This window comes from Limulus polyphemus, unplaced genomic scaffold, assembly GCF_000517525.1.
Source record: "Limulus polyphemus unplaced genomic scaffold, Limulus_polyphemus-2.1.2 Scaffold106, whole genome shotgun sequence".
Classification (NCBI taxonomy): domain Eukaryota; kingdom Metazoa; phylum Arthropoda; class Merostomata; order Xiphosura; family Limulidae; genus Limulus; species Limulus polyphemus.
The window spans coordinates 43309-63628 of NW_013665716.1; the positions used below are offsets into that span (position 1 = coordinate 43309).

General features: G+C 30.5%; 1 protein-coding gene across 3 annotated transcripts; it reads left to right on the forward strand.

The window, feature by feature from the left end:
* LOC106470599 (vesicle-associated membrane protein-associated protein A-like) lies at positions 1 to 19443 on the forward strand. Of its 3 annotated transcripts, XM_022399973.1 has the most exons (9): positions 101 to 175; positions 701 to 785; positions 4221 to 4373; positions 4762 to 4865; positions 6604 to 6684; positions 7086 to 7166; positions 10499 to 10591; positions 10991 to 11095; positions 17720 to 18036. In XM_022399973.1, exons 2-9 carry the CDS (start codon positions 722 to 724, stop codon positions 17933 to 17935), a joined length of 897 nt encoding a protein of 298 aa, XP_022255681.1. In that variant the 5' UTR covers positions 101 to 175; positions 701 to 721; the 3' UTR covers positions 17936 to 18036. The 3 variants fall into 3 exon arrangements, with proteins under 3 accessions (XP_022255683.1, XP_013786619.1, XP_022255681.1); XM_013931165.2 differs by lacking the exon at positions 701 to 785 and having other exon boundaries at positions 6 to 175; positions 17720 to 19443; XM_022399975.1 differs by lacking the exons at positions 701 to 785; positions 6604 to 6684 and having other exon boundaries at positions 1 to 175; positions 17720 to 19443.
* Positions 19444 to 20320: the final 877 nt, after the last annotated feature.

Consider the following 20320-nt stretch of genomic DNA (forward strand, 5'->3'; position numbering starts at 1 on the left):
TTCTGACTTGTCGAACCACGTAAAGAAGTTGAGAGTTGTGCCGTTGGGGTTATACTTGTAGGAAACTCAATTACAACTTGATAAAATTAAAACAGTATACTATCAATAAGAATGTCAGGAAAAATAATAGATCAAATATTAATACTTGACCCACATTCAGAATTACACTTTAAAGGTAAGTAAAAGTAATTAGTAATAGTACTAGTAAATTACTAGTACTCAGTACTACTCTTTGTCTTATTATAGTATATATAGTACTATTATATAATAATAATAATAGTAGTACTACTAGTAGTAGTCTGCTACTACTGGTATTAGCACTAGTAATTCAGAAATCTGCATTTGTTAAATAATAAATAATAATATTAATAGGCTCATAATGTATTGACAGTAATCCTATATATACAATATGTAGAGCATTAAGTTGATTCAGTAATTGCTTATTTACCGGTGTCTAACCTATGGTAGGCCTAAAAGCTACCAGTACTAACGTTACTAATTAATACTACTAGTAGTACTACTAATGACAAAAAATGTTCGATGCAGAAAACAAAATGCATAAATTTATAGATTTGTTTAACAGTAATAAAAATTTTGATTATTTGTATTAACTATTACAATTGATAAATAAACACTGATAAAATAATGAGCCACCATTATATCTAGCTTCTCAAATGATATTACAATTACATTTTTACAGTAATATAATTTGGGAAAATGGATGCCTGTCTTTCAAGGTTGCAACATAACTAGCCAATTTTTTCTCACTGTCAGCTCTGTCAAAGGTATGGTCATTCAGTCAGTTAAAAATTTAGGTCTCTGAAGGTGTAAGTATTGAAAATGTTACAAGAAAGATTAGTAAACAACTTTCCCAATATGAATGAGGTAGTCTTTACCTTCAGACCATGGCTTTAAATATCAAAACTTTATATATTTTGTTTAATTTCAACATGCTATACTAGTACTAGTATTAATCACTATTAGTTAATAATAGTTTTGGTGTATATAGGTTAACTCCACTTACTTTAGCAAGTTTATGACAGTTAACTTCATCAAGTTAATGTAGTTGTTAAATGGTTATAAAGAAAGTATTAAAAAAAAAACTTAATGCTTACATCTAATGCTTGTATCTTTCGAACAGTAGTTCCAAGTCTGTGGTATGTGTATCAGTGGGGGGATATGCAAGAACCTTTGAAGAACATTAAAAGTAATGCACCAATGTTCTGTATCTGACTGCTTTCTCCAGTGCCAGGTACTGTTGGAATGATATGCTACTTTCCCATGGTTTCCCCCAGTGGGACAGCAGTAAGTCTTTGGATTTACAATGCCAAAATCAAGGGTCAGATTCCCATCAGTGAACACAGCAGATAGCCTGATGTGGCTTTGCTAAAAGAAAACACACACTTCCCCATGGTGTGTATTGCTAATGGCATGAAAGTACGAAACATTTCATAACATATTTATTGTAATTGCTACAATATTTTCAGATAAAAGTTAAAAGCCAGTAAACATCTGAGGTATCTTTACTTATACATAAAAAATATTATTATTTATTGAAAATAAAAGGCCATAGAAATATATCATATGGACAACAAGGGACCATTTGGTACCTCAAGGCTATTTCTGCACACCAACCAAATTTCAGAACAAGTAAAAACTTAAACCCATCTTTATTTTTCAAGAAATTGATTCTCTTTTTAAACACTTGTAAAGTGCTGGTGACAACTCATACCATAAACCAACTAGCCTATTAGAAAAAGTATGTCTTCCTTACTGGAGGCTAACCTGTAATTTCTCAAATTTGGAAACTTGTGTCCTCCAGTTATACTGTCTTCAGAACATAGCACAAAGAAATCAGAAGCTTTTATCCTATTGATCCCCTGGATAACCTTGTAATCTTCAGTAATATCACCTCTTACCCTCCTTTTCTCAAGAGAAAATAGAGACCTTACCTGTCCAAATAAGATAACCTCCCATCCATGGAATCATCCTAGTAACCTTCCTCTTAACCATTTCTATTAAAGTCCATATTCATAGTTGTACATCATAATCAGTGTACATCATGAGAGAGCATATCACACCAGCTGTAACTGTCATTGAAGGAAGCAGTCAGATGCTTAACAGTAATGTATTACTATGAAGGTGCTCAGTCTAAGTGCTAGACTGTATTGAAAAATAAAACATTCTATTTTATTAAGGTACTGAATGTGGCTAACAAATGATTTACTGGTATTATGAAAGGATATATCTATATTTCTTGGGTGTGTGTTTTTTTTTGCCTATGAGGTGTAAACTCGTGCTAAAATATTTTAATATGAGAACTCATGATTTAATTAACACTTAGACTAGGTGAAGTTTAAAATGAGCTGAAGATCTTTACTGTACGCTAAATATTTCAAATTAACTATTTATGATGGAATTCAAAAGCATTATTTTTGTGATCTGACTCATGTGAACTGAATAATCAGTTATGAGAATTGCACATTTCTTTTTATTTTGTGTGAAAAGGATATCAAAGTTTTGAATTATAAACTAGGAAAATTAGAAGTAACTTGTAAATACAGTATTTAGAAGCAAAATGTAAAGTAATGGAATGCATTTTGATTAATAACTAATGGACTCAATAAAATTTGGTTTCATATTTTAAATAATTTGTTATTTTTGAATACAATCTGGCATAAAAGTTTAAATGACTTCCTTGAATAACATGTTATAGGATTATTTCCCACAGTTCCAAGAACTGGAAAGATACAAGCAGGGTTTTATTCAGTTGATTATACATATAAAGATTTAGATAGCCATAATATAGAGGTTGAAAGCTAAAACTTGCAAAATGGAATATATATTCTGAAAGATACGGGATGAAAGGATTGTCATACGAGGAGAGATTGAAATCTCTCAAATTGTTTTCTCTTGAAAAAAGAAATTAGGGGTGGGATCTGGTTGAAGTGTTTAACATTCTAAAAGGAATTGATAGTTTTGATGCATCATCTTTTTTCATACTTAACAGTGGGAATAATAAGACTAGGGGACACAAGTATAAATTTTGGCAGGGTAGCAGTCATCTTCTGTTAAGGCAGTTTTATTTTTCTAACAGGGTAGTTGGTCTTTGGAATGGGTTACCTTTGGATGTTGTGGAGGCAGTAAATTTATATGAGTTTAAGAGAAAGCTTGATAAGTATATGAATGATAAGATCTGGCTTTAAGATTTTTTCTTTTTAATTTAATAATAGTTTTAGTTTAGTTTAGAGGATGGAACAGCCAAGATGGACCAACAAGTCCCATGTTGTCCCAGAACATTATGTTTATATAAGAAGATCACAAATTTTGTGATGCCATGAGATCATGTTTATGTAAGCAGATCAGTTTTTACAAATATTGTGATGCCATGAGATCATGTTCGTATAAACATGTCAGTTTTACCTGAAATGCATGCATGAGAAACTATTTCACAATAATTAATATACTGAATCAATCCGTTTTTATTTCCTATTACATGGTCATCTACAATCAGTTATGTTCTTAAAAGTATTTACTTTAGTATATTGTTTAAATTGACTGAGTTAATTAAACAAAATAGTCTGAATCTCAGAATTATACATGGATATATACATAACTATATTTAGTAATTTCAGTGTATGAACATTATATTACCCTACAGGTGATTTCTTGGTTATTACATACCTAAATTGTGTATTTTGTGTTTAGCATTAATCTGAATTTTATTTTGATAAAATCATCCTTTTTATACTGAATTACTCATGTATATTAAGTTGTATACTGTGAGGTTTCAACACTGGTGAATTGTTTGCACAAACCTAAGTGAATGAATTCAAAAGTAATCAGTTGTAAACACTACTTGAAATTGGATAAATTTAATTGGCTGAAAAACAAATGGTTAATAAACATTTAACTTTTGTGTGTAGTCTGTAGATATGTAAAAGTAATGTCAGATACTGTTACTAATTATCACATAAAACATCCTGTATTTTTTATCATCACATGTATTTGGTATTGAATTCATAAATTATATGTATCTAAAGCTCCATTGCATAAGTAGCATAATTTTCTTTGGTTCAAATAACACAACAGTATGATGTAGGTAGAAATTATATTGCATTAGAGCAAATTCAATAATAGTTTGTTTGGTTTAATTAACATATAAACACTTGTTACATTAGACAAATTTGATTGTTGAAATATTCATGATTGTATTACAGGGCCTTTTACAGATGTAACAACCTCGTACCTGAAACTTTTCAATCCTTCAGAATGGAAGGTTTGTTTCAAGGTGAAGACTACTGCTCCAAAACGTTATTGTGTACGCCCAAATAGTGGCCTCATAGAACCAAAACAAACTGTGCATGTGGCTGGTAAGTGTGGTGAAATTTCTTACTATATATATGCCGAAACATAATATTACTCTTTACATGTGTATTCAAGTTAGAATGAAATACTTGTTGTTAATCTCTCATTTATTTGATGAATTTTTAGTCCTAAAAATTTTGAATATTTTTTTTCCCCATTCAGAATTAGTGTGCATTGATTTTATTTGTATACATAGTTTGAATTATGAATCTGTAATGGCCCATTCACAAGTATTGCTCATGTTAAACAAAAGAAAATAGAGTATGTAACATAACAAAACCTGTTGGTAGATGGTTTAAATAATTTAATATAATAATTATTCAAGTAAAAAGTTTGAGCTATAGCTAATAATTATTAATACAAGAATATTTAACTTTTAAATTTTTTTTTCAGTTATGCTTCAACCTTTTGATTATGATCCTAATGAAAAGCATAAACACAAGTTTATGGTACAAACAATGTTCGCTCCTGAGGGTGAAGTAAATCTTGACTCTTTGGTAAGTTTAATTGGTCATCTTTTTTTTTTTAAAGGAGCCTGTGTTTTGTTTACTAATAATGTATCCATGTGTTTTAGATGAAGCCATAGTTATTGTTTTTTAGATTTATATTTAAATTTACATCATTCAACATCTTTAACATGGAAGTAAGTAATTTCAAAAGTTGGAAATTGATTTGATGAACAAAGATATGTAAACGTTAATGAAAAATTTTGTGAATTTCTATAAATGCTTTAGCCAATAATTTTCACAAATAAAGTTTGGTAATGTAATAATTTTTGGTTATTTTCTGAAAGTAAAAAAAAATATTGGAATGTGTGTAGCCGTGTTTTTAAGTAGAAATACCATGCTCAAAGATCAATTCCTCTAAATTTTAGATGAAATTTGTAGAAACTTAAAGGTAAAAAATTGAATACAGTCATTACATATTATTTTATTGGTAGCCAATTATGATCAGATTCTAGTCTTGTTTCCCTTATTTGCTATTCATAAACTACATGCAACATTGCAGTGATCATTCTTTGGTCAAACATCTTTTTTTTTGCAACTAGTTAAATTTTTAGGAACTTGGGACATGAAAGTTAATTTTAAAATGTTTTTGTGTTTAATACATCAATTTATTTATGAAGCATACTGTATTTTGTTTTGAATGTATTTTTATTTTGACTACACACACACAAACACAGGAGTTGAACAAAATATGGAAACACCTGCTAGTTTTAATAGGAATCCAAATCTCTTCAAATAAATGAAAAAGCTTGGACATTTAAAATGCATTCTCAGATGTATTTTATTTGTTGATAGGGTAGTCATTGCTACTGCACTTCTCTTCCACACATCATGTTATCCAAGTGTGATCTATTAGCCTCAATCCTAAATATGTACTGTATGTGTATAAAGGCTAGCCATCCCTATTAAGATTGATGTCAAAACATTGTTTACCAGCTGTGTTAAGGCTAGCTTCTCAAGTGTAATATAGTAGTCTCTTATCCAAGTGTTTATTGTTTGTGTGTAAGGGTAAATGCTCCTGATATCCTTCACAACCAGACGTCATGTTATTCAAGTATGAACTGCTCGGTGTATATGTGTGTGTGTGTGTGTATAACAGTGGAAGCTGTCTCGCAGGTGCAAGATAACCAACACAGCACTGTTTAACATATCAAAAGGAACAGACACTAAGGTGGCATCTGAATGAATGTGAGTGTGAGAATATGTAAAGTAGGATAATCACTATTTACCACAAGGATGTAGTAAACAATCATGTTAAACTTATGATGAGGGAGTCTTTCTAGATGACATTATTCCTATCAATACTACAAGCTTTGTTGCATACTGGTTTTCCAAGCATTACTGAGTTTTCAGTCATGTATCCTGGCTTTCCCAATTACCAGTTCACAGTCCCTTCGAACCATGGTAGCGTTATCCATAAAACTAGACTTTGGCATTGCTTTCTCTTCATAAAGAATGAATTTCTGATATCATTTATTGAGAAATCATGTAATAATCTTTTTTTTCTTTTTGATCTTTGAGCATGGTATTTCTACTTAAAAATATGGCTACACACATTCCAATATTTATTTTTTAGTAAAATAATTGATGACGTGAAGGCTCATGGTACACTAATGCCTTGTTAAGTCATTTCTGGACATATGTTTCCATTTCTTTATTCAGACTGTGTGTATGTATATATAACACACATATGATATTATATACAATAATTAATGGTCTTTCTTTTTAGTGGAAGGAAGCCAGCCCGGAAAGTCTAATGGATTCCAAATTAAGATGTGTTTTCCATGACCCCAATGAAAACACAACATCAGTAAGTCAGTATCTGTCTTTCAGGTATTATGTTGTTCTATGAATACTTTTTGTACACATTACAAAGTTCATGAAATGCATTTTGTGTGGGATGAGTTATTGAAGTTATGTTTGATATTATTAAATTTGTAAGGCTAATGAGAAATAACACATGCCATTCAGAAACTATGTAAGAAATATGTAATTTGTTACATTTGTAGCTAATACCTCATAAACCTCTTTTTTTTTTCTAACATATTTTGTTTTTAGTAAAATAATTGATGCCCTGAAGGCTCATGGTACACCAGTGCCATGTTAAGTCATTTCTGGACAGATGTTTCCATTTCTTTATTCAGACTGTGTGTATGTATATATAACATACATATGATATTATATACAATAATTAATGGTATTTCTTTTCAGTGGAAGGAAGCCAGCCCGGAAAATGTAATGGATTCCAAATTAAGATATGTTTTCCATGACCCCAATGGGAACACAACATCAGTAAGTCAATATCTGTCTTCCAAGTATTATGTTGTTCTATGAATACTTTTTGTACACATTACAAAGTTCATGAAATGCATTTTGTGTGGGATGAGTTATTTAAGTTAGGTTTGATGTTACTAAACTCGTAAGGCCAGTGAGAAATAACACATGCCATTCAGAAACTATGTAAGAAATATGTAATCTGTTACATTCATAGCTAATACCTCATAAATGTGGCTATTACAGTTCTTCGTTCTTCCCCTTTTTTTTCTTTCTTCATGTCATCTTATGGAAATAACTTTGTATCTGTGACAGATAGATTGAAGAGAAGCCAACTACTGAACTAGGTTTTTAAAATGTTTTTATAACTTTGCAATATAATTTCATGAAAATCTTATTCCTAAATGATTTTTAATGCATCACAATATCTTTTTCTCCCCAACCACACCCACTTGCTGCGCATTGTTTGTTTCACATTATTCCCATTAGCTTCTGTAACATCGCATTTTTTTAATCCTTGTGTTAACTTGATAGTTTGTTAACTTGATAGATTTATCATTATTTTACCCTTTCATGTTTTTTATTTTTTTTGTACATTTCAATGAACTTTTTATGTTGTGTCTTCAGTGTTGAAAGATCTGATGCCATGTATTTGACATTTTACATTCACCAGTGATCTTTGTTTTTTAATTTGTCTCATTTCTGGCGATGTTGCAACCTTTTATTATCTATTTTTCAACATTTTTACTTTATTCTTTTTTTTTCTGTTTTTATTTCTGTTAGCTTGTTTATATATATATATATATATATATTCACTTGTATCCTCCTCTTAGTGTTTTCTGTCTGTTTGATTCTCTTTAATTGGGTTTTCTTCAATGTTATTCTTCTGTTTGCATCTTCAGTTATGTCCTCCTTGCATTGTGTTCCATTTCATTCTCTACAGTTGTTTTTTGTGCACAGTGTTCTCTCTGTTTGATTTTCTTCAGTTGCATTTTTTCATAGTGCTCTCTCTTTGGCTATGCTTGACTCTCTTTATTTGCACTTTCCTCAGTGTTCCCTCTATTTGATTTTTTAGTTTTGTCCTCCTCACAGTGTTCTCACTCTCAACATTTGACTCTCTTTAACCCTCTCATGGCAGGCATCATTTGCTGCATGTCACAATGGTTTAGTAAAGTAGATTCAAAATTTAATTGAACTATTTTTTTGTCATGGTATGCTAATAAATATAGGATAAAAACATAGCTAATAACCCATAATTTAATAGTATATAAGTTTTAAGTTCTTACTTTTATAAGGCAATATTTAAAAAAATCTAGAATTTCCCCTAGAATTTCTCTAGGCATCCTGTCTTCTCTAATTTATTTACCATCCCTCCAAGAAGTATGAAATTTAATGTAAATTACTTATTATAATATCATAACTCGGGCAAAGCATAATTTTCATAGCTTTCAATCTTATATGGTTACAGAACTATGAAATTGATAACCAGAATACCTGTCACATCCTCTCTTTCAGAAATTGCCAATACTTCTCTCTGATGTTCAATGCTGTAGTATTTATAACCAATAGAAAACCAAGTTTTTCATCTATCAAATGCTATGTTATATTATACTATGTTGTTTTCATTAAAGATAATTGTAAATTTCTCTTTCAGTTCAAGCTTGATTCCCACAGGGAAACACATCGACGAGCTTAGATAAAGTATAATGGTTTTTGTCACATAGTTAGAAAGCCAGAAAATTTGTGATATTATGGGACATTGTCTGCTTTTAGCACATTATTATTCTGTGTTCTTTGGCACTTTCTTTAATTAAATAAAAAATCATTTAGTGCAGTACTACCATTAGTATATAAAAAAAAAAAGTAGGGTTAAGTGTCATTGAAAGTTGACAGCAAAAAATAAAAGACACAGCTAAATACTTTTTTTCTTGTTCTTCATGTGCATTCTTTATTTATTATTATAAAAGAAACTAAAATGTAAAAATAAGCAAACTTTTTGTGTTAGTTCAGGTTAGATTAAGTAAAATAAATGATATAATAAAAGTTTTTCATGAGGTATGCTTTGGAGCAGCTTGTGTGTAGTGTAATTCAATAGCATAGCATGAGCTGCATGTTCACCAAGTGATTTACAACTTATAACTGCCAGAATAGTAGTTAGACAGGGTTGAAAGGGCAATAAAATAATAAAATTTAGGTACAAACAGATGTATACTGTTACAAGTTTAAAGCTATTTAGGATAAAGAAGTATAGTTTCATATTACAGTATAAGAAATTCTAGAAAGAATAGGTAACAGATTTATTTTGATGGTGGTTACAAGGTCAGTCAAATTAACCAACCTTGTATAAAGTTAAGGTAGAGAAAATAACAGATAAAATATGAAGTGTTACTGAAAAAATAATATTTGAAACTTATTTAGAAGGTTTTAGAGATTAAACAAATAAAATTTGAGATTTTGAAGACAAAGAAAAGTAGTTTTAATCTTAACATGGAAATCACTTAGCACTCTGACTAGTATATAGAAACATTATATAAACTAAAGGGAATCAAATATATGGAATATTGTCAGGAAAACAAAACTTGAGTCAAACAGAGAGAGTAATATGAGGAGAACATAACTGAAAAAGAGTCAAGCAGAAACAGCATACTCTGAGATGGATGCAATTAACTCTCTTGCAATGAAGTTCATATTGACCAACCTTGTAATAGCTTTTGTACTCATTATAATTTTTATAATATAACTTGTAATACAGTTTATATATCTCCATAAAATTTGGCAGACTTTTAGTAAACATTACAAGTCTTTTGTACACAAAAAATCAGATTTTTTAATGAAGTATTTTTACTAAAGATGTGTCTGTGAACTTGTGTCCTCCTCACACTGTTCTTTATGTGTATGACAGTCACATACTTCTGCATGAGGTTCCTATGTTTTTGTATTTTATACATAATTTTAAACTAGTATAGTATTTCGTCTTTTTTGTTTGTAAAAGGTTAGACATCATGGTCTGGCTGAAGTAGTTTTAAAATTATCTATTATTTAATTGAAGTTCACTTTGATTACATGTCCAGATTCTTCCATGATTTCTGGTATTTTGAAACTGTTTTTCTAAGCATTTGAATAGAGTGACTAATCAAATTGCTGAACATTTATGGAGTTCAGTCAGAACAGAATTAGTTAACTTAATCCAAATTGTTGTTTTGAAAGTTATGCTACTGCACACTTGACAACACATCAATGTGAAGATATTTTGTATGACTTATAATAGTTGCTTTACATATAAGTTGCTGTGGTTGTCTCCATTTTTATCCAACTTTAAAGAGCACTTGTAATGTTCCTTATCCTTCCAGAATAATCTAGATACTAGTACTGCTGGACAGGCTGATAAAGACATACCTGTTAGTAAAATAACCCCTGACCCATCACCAAAACCCTCCCCAAAGGTAAGATGGGTTACCTAATAACATTACTTGAGATGATATTTCGATTAGCTTTTTTTTTTCTGAGTAAAGATATAAATATAGATGGAAAACTATGTTCATACATTTTTGTGCATTTTATTAAGTTAGTTTTGATGCTTGTACTCTTATTGCTTAGTTTTGTGGAAAAAAGAAAGATTGATATGAAGTTCTTCAGTCAAGTAGACCAAATAGCTCTTATTAATCTGGAGGAATGACCTAAAGTATGTTAAAACTGTAAAGTTTTTCTCAAGAGAATGTTATCTATTATAAGAGCACTTAATCACTTATTCATATGGAAGTGTACTGTAATTGAGTTTGTTTTAATAGTATGAACAAGGGTATATATATGAAAACTAAATTTGTTACTTTTTTTTTATCCAGGCTAGTAACATACAATTAGATGAAGAGCTTCAAAAATACCAAGTAGATTACAGAAGACTGAAGGAGGAAATAATTAACTTGCAGCAAGAAAACAGTAAACTCAAAGTAAGCACATTTCAAAAATATTTTTTAAACCCATATCAACTAAGGAATTGTATCAAAAATATGTTTCAAATCAATACAAACTTTGGAATTGTGTATCAAATGTATCAAATTTACAACAGCTTAGAAATTGTGTCAAAAACATGTTTCAACAACTTAGGAATTCTGTAATAAAATGTGTTTCAAATCTACATGAACTTAAAAATTGTGTAACTAATGTTTCAGGCTACAGTAATTTAGAAATATTGTATCAAAATGTTTCAAACCTACAATAACTTTGAAATTGTGAAAAAAATATTTCAAATTTCAATAACATAGGAATTGTGCAACAAAATATGCTTTAAGCCTACAACAACTTCAAAATTGGGTTTTAACTTTTAAAGTTACTCTTAATTTAATCAACCTACTTAGAGACATTTTAAACTGGTGTCTAAATTAAATAATGTAATTATTCTGTTACTTTAATTTTGACTTTCAATAACAAAAGTCATGTTTGATATTGAAATTCCATTTTAAGTTATTTAGCAGTTCTTCCTATAAAACAAATAGTATTAGTCAATTTGTTTTAGCAGTTTTGATTTAGAATATTTTTCATTATATCTGTGTTTTGCAGCTTGAAATACCTTAAAGTGAACAAATGAAGGGATTAAATATAAGTCTGCATATTAGTACATGTGGCTGGTTCTTAATGGTTATAACATAACTTTGATGGACAACAATAGCTGTCCTATTCACTAAATCAAATGAAACCCTAGAAAAAACCCTCAAAGTCTACCCTTATCATTCAAATATTTATCAAACTTTTCCTCAAACGTCTTTAAATTAACTGCATCCACTGCATCTGAAGATGACCATTCCAGAGGTCAACCAATCTGTTAAAAAAATAAAGCTGTCTCAGCCGAAGATGAATTTTTTCCTGCCAAAATATTTACTTGTGTAACCTAGTCTTACCGTTCTCACCAATAAATATGAAAAAAGATGATGCATCAACATTATAAAATCTCTTAACAATCTCAAACATTTCAATCAGATTTCCTCTAATTATTTTTTCAAGAGTAAACAAGTTCAGAAATCTTAATATATCCACATATGATAACATTTCCATCCTAGTAGCCCTTATCTGAATCTTTTCCAACAATTCAATGGCTTTTCTGAGGTAAGTAGCCCAAGACTGAACATAATACTCCAAATGTGGCCTAACCAATGACCTATACAATGTCATTATAACCTTTTGAAGTCTGTATTTCTGCAGATACAACCTACAATCCTATTTGCCCTACCACTAGCAACAGCATACTGCTTAGATGGCTTAACCATATTGAGATGAGTCTTTCTATGGTCAGGCGTCAAAGGGCATGTCATGTTTGTAGATTTGCATTCAAAATTTTATTGAACTACTATTTTATGAATATATGTCAACAAGTTAGGTATTAAATTGTAGAGTATAATTCAACTTTTAATATTATACATTAGTTAATTTTTAAATTTAGAAGTAGATATTTAAAAATAATTTAAATATCAATTTTGTCTATCACTTGGTAACTTGACTGCAACTTTGGTTCAAATTAGATGTTTGTGGTGTTCAAATATAAAGTCTATAGTTTCTTATGAATTAGAAACTTAAATTACCAATATTGACAAGCTAGAATAAGATAAGAACCTCCTATCTTTTCTATTTTCTGAGATATTATTGTATTCATTATATTTAATGAATCAACCAAGGTGGCCCCGCCCACCTCTTCAGTTTTTGAAAATACTTGCTTACGTACACCTGCTTTGCCTAGTGACGTGTGTATAACCAATCAAGAGCTCGGAATGTCCCTCACGTAGTTTTCTCAGCTTCTGGGAAGTGTTTATATGGGGGGGAACCTTTCTTTTCATAGTTGAATCGAAGCAGTTTGGTAGGACATTATGGAGCTGGAAAAACATATTTTTTTTAGACCCAAATGCAGCTTAGTTACTAAGCCTGATAAATTATAGTGAAATTCTGTGGTATTGATATAGTAATTTTTAATTTTTGTTATTCTGTTTTGCATCCTCCATGTGCAAAATTTGACAAGGCTTAGCAAATTACAACAAGCAGCAAACAAGTACAAAGTTCATAAGTAGAAGAGATCATTGTTTTCTATACTTCTTTATTTACTGTTCTATGTTTTAAGAAAAATAACTGGAATTTAAGAACTTATTTGTAAATAGTAATAATATATATACATATATAATGTATTATAACCAAAATATGACTGTATTTTACAAAATACTGGTCCACTAGAACAAAGCCAAAACAGGTCACTTTGTAAAGGCCAGTTTTATATTATTGGATATTGTAACATGAGTGCACATGTGACGCGTCATTGCAACTTCTGTAATGTTAGTCAGACACTGCTGAAAGGTCAATAAAATAATAAATATATATAGATGTATAACGTTAGGAGATTTAAGCTATTTAGACTAAACAATTGTGGTTTCGTGTTATAATTTGTGTTTATTCTAGAATGAAAAAAGCATAATTTATATATACATTTCTTAATTTTTTTATGGTGGTTACGAGGTCAGTCAAATTGATCAAACCCATACAGAGATACAGTAATGAAAATAACAGATAAAATATAAAAAATATTTCCAAAAAAAAACGTTTGTTAATTATCTGGAGGTTATTGGGATTTTACATGTGACATTTGACAAATGCATAAAAATATTTTTAATCTTAAAAGCAAAATTACTTTGCATGTTGGATAGTCAACATTCGAAAAGACAAAATGCACGAGCAAATAATTGATTAAAAAAATCTTAAAACATAATTAAAATATCTGATATTTTATGTATGAATGCCTTGTAATATTTACTGATAATCTGCAAAATTTTGTTAAGATACATATACATTTTCAAAAATTACAGTATGACTGCTTTATGGTTACTTTGGGGATACAGGCTGGGTGAAATCCACCCACCTTTGGTAAAAGGGTTAAGAGAATGATCAATCAAAACACTAAGATCTTTTTCTTCCATAACACTGTGAAGATTATTCCCATCAAATATATACTTATGATTCAAATTGTGATATCCCACAAGCATTACCTTTCATTTATTATGATTAAAAGCCATCTGCCATTTATTCGTCCAACTTGCCAAATAATCCCAATTCTTTTGTAAGGCAGAAGCATCTTCCTCACAGCCAGCAACATCCAAAATAATGTCATCAGCAAAGTTAAATAATCTATTGACCAATCCTTCATCCATGTCATTGATCTAAGGTTCTAACATTGAGCCCTGAGGTACCCCACTTGTAACATTAATCCAGTTTGAATGAACTCCATATATAACAACCCTCTGCTTTCTTCCATGAAACCAGTTTTTAATCCAATGAGCTAACATATCTCTCACACCTACAGAAATAATAACTTTTTACAAGCCTTGATGTGGCACTTTGTCACGTACTTTTTGAAAATCGAGATACATTAAATCCATATCCATACCACTCATCAACATAAGCAGTAAGTTTATAAAGATTTATGCTTTCCTAATGTTATTATACCATTATTTTTTATAGAGGTCTTGCACTGTTGTCAAAAAGTTAGAGTTTTCTCTGCCATATTGGACATCAAGTGCTTACATTTGTCAATGACAAAAAGTGAACTTGTCTTCTAATGTCATGTTATCTGACTCTGTAAATCATCTCAATGGTGTGTGTGAAGAAAGATATATGAAGAAAGTGAATAGCCTCAGAGTTTCAGATGTGTATCTTTTGCCAAAGGTGATATATATATGCCATTAACAGCATGTAAAGTTTTTAATAATGTATTCATATGAATTCCTGTTGATTGCTAAAAGAGAATGTTTGACATCCATTATGGTAGCATTGAATGGAAGAGGAAGTTTGTGACATCACATGCAAAACATTTCTACTTGGTAAACAGTAGTTTCTGAAACTTTGTGCCTTTCTAATGATTATGGTACTACTGTATTTCATAACCAGAAGTTTATAGAAGTGTGTGCTTTCCTGATGGTTATAGAAATGATACAGAAGGTTGTGTGTGTTTGAATATCCAAATCAAGAAGGCTCATGACAGCTGCGACCATTGTAAAGTCATGATGGAACAACACGTGTCGGAACTAATTTTTGACAAAGTTTGAGTTTTGTAGTTAATGTGATACCACCAAAAATTGATAACTTTTTTAAGGGTACATACTAACCATTTTAAGCACAAAATATTCATACAATCAGTTCATAAAAATTTGTTCTGATCAGAGATTTAGGGTTTCCAATATCCCTCATATTTAATGACATTGGAAAACAAAGGAATATGGATCAATTTGAAACACCAGAACCATCTTGAAAGAGACCTGCAACAAATGATACCTCTGCTATAGTAAGCAAAGTATGGTGTTTTAACAAGTGAGAGTCCATGAACACAAAGGTCAGTGGCAGAAGCTGTTCATGTGCCCCAGGTAACAGTATATAATATAATCAAGAAAGATCTCTGCCTAGAAAGGTGACACGAGTCACTTGTACACAAGTCGCTTTCATAACACATTCATTCAACCTTCACATTCCTCTAGCACCTTGGGAATGATTTGGATATTCACACCATTCCATACAAAGACATGCTGGTCAAGTCACCAAATGCAGTGTCTACAGATTCGTGGTTATTGGACTGTTGAAACTGATAATTACTTAGTGAGACATTGAAACATGTAGGGTGTATGAGACTGTTTATAGTCTCGCAATATTATATTTTATCTTTATACAGTAAAATTATTAAGTAAACATTTTTTTCTTTTATATTGAGACTGGGGACAGGCTCATTTTTAAATATTTATTGTGTACTATTAAATGTTAGCTTTATTTCTTTAATACATTTGTGTAGCTAAATAATTCACTGTATTCATATTTATTTCTGGTCACTGTAGATAGTATTTGTTGATAAGTAGTTACTATAATTACAGGATTCTTTGATGTGATGTTCTCCTGCTATGCAACCGTAACAAAAGGCAAGGCATGAATTTTTAGCATTTCAAAGAAAGAAATATCTGTAATGTTGAAACTCATCAGCAAAGGAAAGTGTGGTTCTAGCAAGGAAAAAAAAAGGGCTACTTCATAACCAATCACACACCAAAGACAGTGGGGAAAGTTAAACAGCTTGTCATCAGAACTAGTCCAAGGATACATAGGTCCATTGCAGGTAAAGGAACCTTCTCTGGAAGTGTAAACAAGATAGTTCACATGTAATTAGGCCTATGAAATGACATGATGGTCCAAATTCATTAGATTCTGAGAGAGCATGTGGTGAAATAGAATGCCAACTACTGAAAGCAGTACAATGGATTTTTAGCACATTACAAAAGGAAATATATCATCACATTGAATGAAGCATATGTCAACAAAAGTCGTGGTAATGTATTACCATCGTGCCAGTGATATAGCATTTCAAAATTGTTACAGAGCATGTGACAAAAGTTTTTAAAAAACATTTGCAAGTATTGTATTGTACAGCTATAATGGCAAGTTACACACTTTGAAACTCAAGGAAAATTCTGAGAGGAACTCTGCTTACTATCAAGCTAATTAGCTAATAATACTATATCATAAGGAGGTATAATATTTGTATGGACTGGATGCCAATGAATTATAGCTTCATCAAGACAAATTCCCATGCAACCTGCTGCTCTTTCTGCAAAATGTTACACCATTTATAAACATCTTCCATGAATGCCTGAAATGCTCAAACGAGTTCTCAAAAATCATTGTCTGTGCATGGTTGAGGAGCATTGAAAGGCATGTAAAGAGCATGTGGTCTTGTGTAGTAGAGATTACCTTGCACAGCAATTGTCTGTAACTAGAGCCATTACACAGAACATCATCAGTGGTGGAAGAATGGGCTGAAGGTTTCAAAACTCATCTTTTTATCATAACCACAGATAATGGACATCCCTCTTTAGTATGTTTCGCAATCAGAAGTTTATAAAAATTTGTGTTTGTGATTTCCTAGTGGTTATGGTACTAGTATACATCATATTCAGGATTTCTAGAAGTTCTCTCACATAGAAATAATTGTACTAGTATAGTTCAGATCCAAGGTTTACTAATATGGACAAAATCTTCATTTTAATTCTTTGGTTTTTGGAAAGATTTAAATTAAACTGTTTTTTTCTTAATAAAAATATATGTGTATAATCTGGGTTTGTTAACAAACTAAGTATTGATCCACACTTAAGCTAGGCAAAATGTTAGTATAGTTTTAACTTGTGATAATCTGATACAAATATTTTATTACTTTATATAATATTTATTATTGCTGTAAATCAGTTACAAGTGACATTACTTGTTTCACTGTTTGGTAACACAAGATAAAGTAAACAAATTATTTGTTATTTGTGGGTTGTTAATGTCCTAAAATGGTATACCTCTTATTTGAAAATAATCAGAGTTTTGATGTTGCAAATTTGAGGTTACAGGAATACGTGTTGCTTACATTTAATTTTCTTCAAACTAAACTTAAGTTTATATTTAGTGTTCTTAAATTTTGTACAGAATTAGATAGAAAAATAGGCTGATTTTGAACTTGGACATGAGCATTAGTTTGTACTAAGTTCTGTTTGATATAGTGAAATGATAATTATTTTCTCTAGGAGGAAAGCCTAAGACAAAGAGTATCAAGCTCAACTTTTGGAGGAGAAATCCATTCATCACTCAGGACAAGTCCATCCCAAGACAAAAAAACACCACCTAGTGTAAGCCAGCCAAGACTCTTTCAAGAACCTCAACAACAGAACTACATGATACATATTGGTATCATCATTGGAGGCTATATTTTGGGTCTTATTTTTGGCAAATTCTTATTGTAGATTATGAAACCAAACAGATGGATCCCTGCTTTTTTCAGCTTGTTACATTTATTAAATGTTTATCTACAACCAAACTTGTAATTATTTTAATTTGGGTCAGTTTTTTATTCAAGTAACGGTAGAGTAGAGCTCAACAGGTTTCTGAATTATTAATTGGTCTCACTAATTTACGTGGTAGAGTAGAGCTCAACAGGTTTCTGAATTAGTAATTGGTCTCACTAATTTACGTGGTAGAGTAGAGCTCAACAGGTTTCTGAATTAGTAATTGGTCTCACTAATTTACATGGTAGAGTAGAGCTCAACAGGTTTCTGAATTAGTAATTGGTCTCACTAATTTACATGAAAAGAACTTTAAAGATAAAGAATTCTGATAAAAAATGATGACTTAGCTGTCAGAATCTGAATAGCATCAGAATAGCTTTTCAAATTTCTTGAAGTTTGTGTTTGAATGGATTGCAATATTCCATATGGTGAGTTTTGCTTGTTATTAGAATGCTGTCAAAGATAATGTTTCTTTTTCCATTCACGTTTTAAAGTTGATAATGTCTCTTTCTGATATGAAGAATTTCTGGAAACCCATACTCCATCATAAAGGGTTATAGATAGTATTTTAACCAATCCAGAATAATTTCTTTCAACAATTCTAGTCCTTGAAAATTTGCCATTTTTCTTTGTCAGACTGTTTAGTTTGTGATTTTAGACAGAATTAGCAAGATATCTATTTTAAATGATAAACAAAATAACAATAAAATTACAGCTCATATTTAGTTAGCTTGATATGATAAGATATTATGGGACTTTTGTTTTTATCATTATTAGCTTAATGTTATATTTTGTTTTAGCGGAGCTTAATTTTTGGTTCTTTGACCTTTGGCTGTTAAAATTAATAAGAGCTTGATAATTGTTGCTAAATTCATTGAATAATTTTTAGTCTTTTTCTCAGCTGAATTATTTATACAAGGAATGTTGACTAACTGAGGTGCATTGCATAAGTATCTTAAATATAATCAGTGAAGTTTAAGGTGTGAGGAACTTTCAGAGATCAGTTTTTGCTAGTGACGTAAACAGTGATCCTCATCTATAAAGTTTTATCTTGATAACTGAGAGATGCATTTCTTTCTAGCTACTTGACTATTGAGAAATATTTACACTATAAACTAACATAAATAGCCTGATAGTAACATTTCACTTAGTCACTTCTTGCTATTTACAGTGTGGGGTTAGAAGGCTTTCTTGGAAGGTATTTGCGGTAATGTTTTAGAGGAATACATGCTGCTAAAATTGAAATTGTGTGATGGTATTTTAAAAGAAAGAAGTTTTGGATAATCATGCAGTGTGGCTCAGTTAAAAGTGGTGAAGAAAAAATACTTCCTAGTCTACTAAACAGTTTTGTGTATTTAGCTACTGTGTACCCTAATCATTTATCACTTGATCTTAGATTAATACTAATTAGATGTGGCATCAAAATAACTAGGTTTGGCAAAATTGCAAAAAGGATAATTTTAGTACAAAACTACTGTAATATTTTGACTAATCCAAAGATTAGTTTAAAGCCTATTGAAAATAATAACTAGAAAATATTCCATGGTGCTCCGCTTCTGGGAACACTAAATGTTTTCATATATCTTGTATCTGAATCAATTCCAGGTATTCAGGACTGTAGTTTGCATCTGGCAACCATAAGTACAGTTGACATTTTGTAGGAGTAAGAACAATGTTTTTGTTTTAGTTTACAGTACCTTGTTCATGACAGAAATAAACAACATCTATAGCTGGAGAATTTCAGTGATTTTAGGGCTCTGCAAACTATGTAGTACATGCAATAATTTTTTAGATTAATCATTGCTCACAATATTTTATTTGCAAGATTAACACAGCAGGTTGTATTAATTTGTTAAGACATTTGAGTAGCATACATACACATATATTTCTGTAATTTACCACCAATTTTAGCAATTTATTTAAAAAATAACTTCCAGCTCTTAGATATAATTTCCTTCAAAAATTAGCATAGTGCTAATTATATTTTTCAGTACTAAATAATAAACTACTAATCACATCAAGAATAGAATCAGAAAATAAAAGTGGCTACAATTGTTATATAGGATTTGCTGAAATAGCTTATAATGATGAAGAAACTAGCATACGCAATAGAGTAATGCACTCTAATGTTCGATAACAGTGTTTCTTGATATATATCTCATTTAGCTATTATAGATTAAACTTTTGCCATCCAAGGGCCTTTAGATGTGTGAAACATATTTCTGTTATTGAAAAACATTAAACCTCCCACAAAACATTTAGTTTTTAAAAACTAAAGGCTGTTAAAAGTAGTTTAATATGAAAAGATTGGAGGATTAAAAAATTAAAATCAATGCTTAGAGG